The 3,867-nt window shown below is 44.0% G+C and overlaps 1 protein-coding gene across 1 annotated transcript; it reads right to left on the bottom strand.

The window, feature by feature from the left end:
* Nucleotides 1-202: 202 nt before the first annotated feature.
* On the bottom strand, nucleotides 203-2,104 carry LOC123045663 (60S ribosomal protein L34). Its single transcript, XM_044468807.1, has 4 exons — nucleotides 1,851-2,104; nucleotides 1,653-1,732; nucleotides 650-759; nucleotides 203-578 (listed from the first exon to the last, which is right to left on the bottom strand). Exons 1-4 carry the CDS (start codon nucleotides 1,927-1,929, stop codon nucleotides 488-490), a joined length of 360 nt encoding a protein of 119 aa, XP_044324742.1. The 5' UTR covers nucleotides 1,930-2,104; the 3' UTR covers nucleotides 203-487.
* Nucleotides 2,105-3,867: the final 1,763 nt, after the last annotated feature.

Raw genomic sequence — 3,867 nt, 5'->3', positions numbered from 1 at the left:
GGGAGAAAACGTGCCGGGAATAGCACACCCTGGACCCGGAAGAGACTTTCGCCGACACCTAAATAGTTGCATAGCTCAGCTCTGTTTCATGACAAATAAAGGGGTAACTCGATGGACCAGCCACACAAACAAACAATCGTGTGTTGCTGTGCAAGCAGATGTACTCGGTTATAGGTTTTGAATAGCAAATTAGCTACAACGCTGCATCAAGAATCTTCAAATATTGCCAGAAAATACTGCAGCTTGCAGTAGAAATCCACGAACAATACTGCAAAGGGTATCCAAAACTGTAATATAACCAAGTACTCAGGTCAAACCGTCAAACACAAAGTAATAGCATACGGGTAACGAGACCCAGATCCACCCTCGGAACAAGAAAATGGACGGAAATCTCTAGCTTAATTCAGTAACCACGGGCTTAGCATACTGCGCAGGCTTGACTGAACACTCATCACCATCTGTCCTCCAAAAAAAGGCCTCGGCCATTTCACTTTGATGGCTGCTTCTCCTTGGTCTTCTGGATCTTCAAAACCTTCTTCACAATCTTTTGCTCTTCGACAAGGAAAGCACGGATGATCCTGTAACAAACATGTTAGATAACAGACGATAGAGAACGATAACCCAAGCAGTTACAACAAGATGTACTAACCTCTCCCTAACAGCCTGACCAGATAGAACACCACCATAAGGACGGTTCACTGTTCTCCTGTTCCTGGATAATCTTGATCTTTTGTACTCAGTAGGCCTTAGATGAGGTATCTACAACAAGTAAAATAAATATTGTTACAGCTTACAATGTCAAACCACTGATATTATACAACATGAAGCAAACTTAACCATCTGTTAAATAGATTGAACAAATATTTTCTAAGGATCCTATTTCCATGTGAATTACATAAACATAAAAGGGGACTAAATAAGCATACAATGGAGATTTCATCCACAAAAACAGTAGTTTTATTTAAACTCCCAACCAGCAAGTCCACTTGTTCTTTTACTCGTTTTATTTAAACTCACTTAGTCCACTAGTAAATCATGGACAGCAATAAACCATAATATATCAAAGGCCCATTAACATGAAAATTAACCAACTAGCATTAGTCACAGATTCTACGGTTTTTAGGCATTACAAAACAGATTGTTTATGCTCGCCTGCGATGGTGATAAATTGCAACTATACCCAATGTTGCAATTAAATTCGTTCATTTGTAATAGTAGCAATCTTCGCAGCAAAATTTTCAACATTCACACTCACCCTACAACGCACAGATAGTTGCAATGGCACCACTGTTGTATGTAATCAGTTTTGGGTTCAAACTAACCTATTAATAATTATTTCAGTAAAATTACTTTAAGTCCACTAGCAAACGCTGCAATAAGACATACTTAGAACATGTAGCTGATGAAGCCTAAATAGATCACTACCAGAATTGATGTTCAACATCACCAATGTGTATACATGCAACATCAAATAGATACCACAGTTAACAAAATAAAACTACCATCGCCACGCCATGAGCGAACCATCAGAAATGAAAATTAGGCAACTAATATATCGCCAAAAGTGCTGCAAACGAAGATGAAACTACAATAGGCAACTCTATTCACGCTCACGCCAATGGTTCGGGAAGGGGTGAGACGCAATCGCTTACCCCCTGGATCTTCTTGCCGGTGACCGGACATTTCGGCCCGCTCGCCCTTTTCTTGGTGTACTGGTACACAAGCCTCCCTCCTGCACCAATCACACAGCACGCATCATCGCACGCGAGTTCACCGCACGGACTGCCCAAGGACTCGAATCGCAGCCTGGGAATCTGCCAGAAAGAACCCGTGGAGAACGCAGATCTCACCTGGGGTTTTGACGACCCTGGTCTGGTTGGACTTGGTGGCGTAGCTGTGCCGCTTCCGGTACGTCAGGCGCTGCACCATGGTGTCGACCTCGCTGTCGCTCGCTTCTCTCTGCGGGGGCGGGGGCGGCGGCGGCGGCGGCGGCTAAAACCCTGGACGAGCAAAAATTGTGGGATGGTTCGAGGAGCGCATAAAAGGGAGGATGCGGGATATCTAACCTACATCGGACGGCTTCAGAGGCCTCGATGTAACGAGAACGGTTAGGATGGCTTGTAGAGGTGGAACTGACTTTTCTCCTTGACGGTCGTTCCTTTTTTTCTCTCAAACCCATTTTCTACGGGGATTCGCTTTTGTTCGTTAGAAAAGCAACATTAATGAAATATCCAATGATAGGCTTATTACGCTTGTATATGAAGTGCATCATCTCCAACGACCCGTAAAATTCGTTCTGCGTTCATCTATGGACAGGATCAGACTGTGAATACAGATGCAGGATGCCGCCATCCAACACTATTCGGTATATGTTCGCTAGTAAATTTAAATTCAAATGTACTCCGATCCATACAACGCGTCGGATCACACCAGCACCGGATCGCATGCCCGATCAATACTAAAAAGAGGCAAGTATGTTACCCGCAAAAAAAAGGCAAGTATGCTTAGTTTTTACATGCCCGAATCCAAAAAAAACATAAGTCTAGCAGTCCGCGCATTTCTGCCCAGCCGGACAGGCAATCCCAGCCGTCTGCTTCCGGATTAAGGTGGTGTCGTCGTCGCCGCATAGGCAACCTTCGCGTCCGGGTACGCCTCCGTCGCATCCTCGTCGTCCGCCGACGCCAACTGATCTTTCTGTCGCTGCAACATCTGGTAGCGGACGGATTGCACGAGATTCTTGCGTCGACATCCAAAGCGTCCACATTCACGGTAAAAATCTTGTACTCCTCCGCATTGGTGGTGATCTTCACCTTCTTTTCCTCGAGCGTGACCTTCCTCTCTTTGATCATGGTCCTCCACTCTTCGAGTTTGAGCTTCTTGCCCGTCGCCTCCATCAACAGTTTGAATCTCTTCGTCTTCTTCTCCTCCTTGATGTCTAAGCACTTCACGCATGGCTCCTCCTTCTTCGCCAAGATGTCCAAGAACATATGGGTGTGGATAAATCTAGTATTTTTTTTCAGCCCTAGCACAGATGTAAACACCAAGGCCCAAGTGTGCACTACTCTGAATATTATGACGGAGGCTCTGAATGACACATATTTGGGATTGCCCACTACACTAGGACTAGACAAAACAGATAGTTTTCAATACTTGGTTGATCGGTTAATTGTGAAACTTACAGGATGGAAGGAGAAGTGTTTGTCTTCGGGAGATAAGGAAGTGCTTATCAAATCTGTTGCACAAGCCATACCAACGTATGTGATGTCGGTCTTCAAAATTCCTAAGAAAATCTGCAAAGGAATTACGGATGCGATCTCTAGTTATTGATGGGGCGATGATGCATCACATAAGAGAATGCACTAGTTTGCCTGGTGGAAGATGTGTCTACCAAAGAGTAGAGGAGGCATGGGGTTCAGAGACATTCATTGCTTTAATTTGGCACTGCTAGCAAAACAAGCATGGTGACTTATTGAAGATCCTGAATCCCTCTGTGCAAAGATTCTTAAAGCAAAATATTATCCTGATGTTGAGCTTATGAATGCTAGTCTGAAAAAGAAGGCCTCTCATACATGGCAAAGTATAATGGCAGGTGTGGAGACCTTGAAACAAGGACATATTTGGAGGGTGGGAGATGGTCAAAAAATAAAAATATGGGAAGATAGTTGGATCCCACAATCTCCCACCAGGAAGGTTATCTCTAGTAGAGGGAATCACCTCCTCTCTCGAGTGTCAGATCTTATAGATCCAGTGTCAGGTGAATGGGATTCAGAGCTGATAAACCAAACATTTTGCAGTGTTGATGTTCAGAGAATTCTTGCAATTCCACTACCAATATATGAAATAACAGACTTTTTAGCTTGGAGTTTC

This window comes from Triticum aestivum, chromosome 2B (genome assembly GCF_018294505.1).
Source record: "Triticum aestivum cultivar Chinese Spring chromosome 2B, IWGSC CS RefSeq v2.1, whole genome shotgun sequence".
NCBI lineage: Eukaryota > Viridiplantae > Streptophyta > Magnoliopsida > Poales > Poaceae > Triticum > Triticum aestivum.
Note: the sequence above shows the minus strand (reverse complement) of the source record. Positions and strands in the feature narration are given on the sequence as shown.

Excerpts from the sequence above, each read along its gene's own strand:
- LOC123045663 (XM_044468807.1), bottom strand. The coding sequence starts at position 1,929 with ATGGTGCAGCGCCTGACGTACCGGAAGCGGCACAGCTACGCCACCAAG. Across the intron at positions 760-1,652 it reads CCGGCAAGAAGATCCAGGGG|ATACCTCATCTAAGGCCTAC; the intron begins GTAAGCGATTGC and ends TACTTGTTGTAG. Across the intron at positions 579-649 it reads GGTCAGGCTGTTAGGGAGAG|GATCATCCGTGCTTTCCTTG; the intron begins GTTAGTACATCT and ends TGTTTGTTACAG.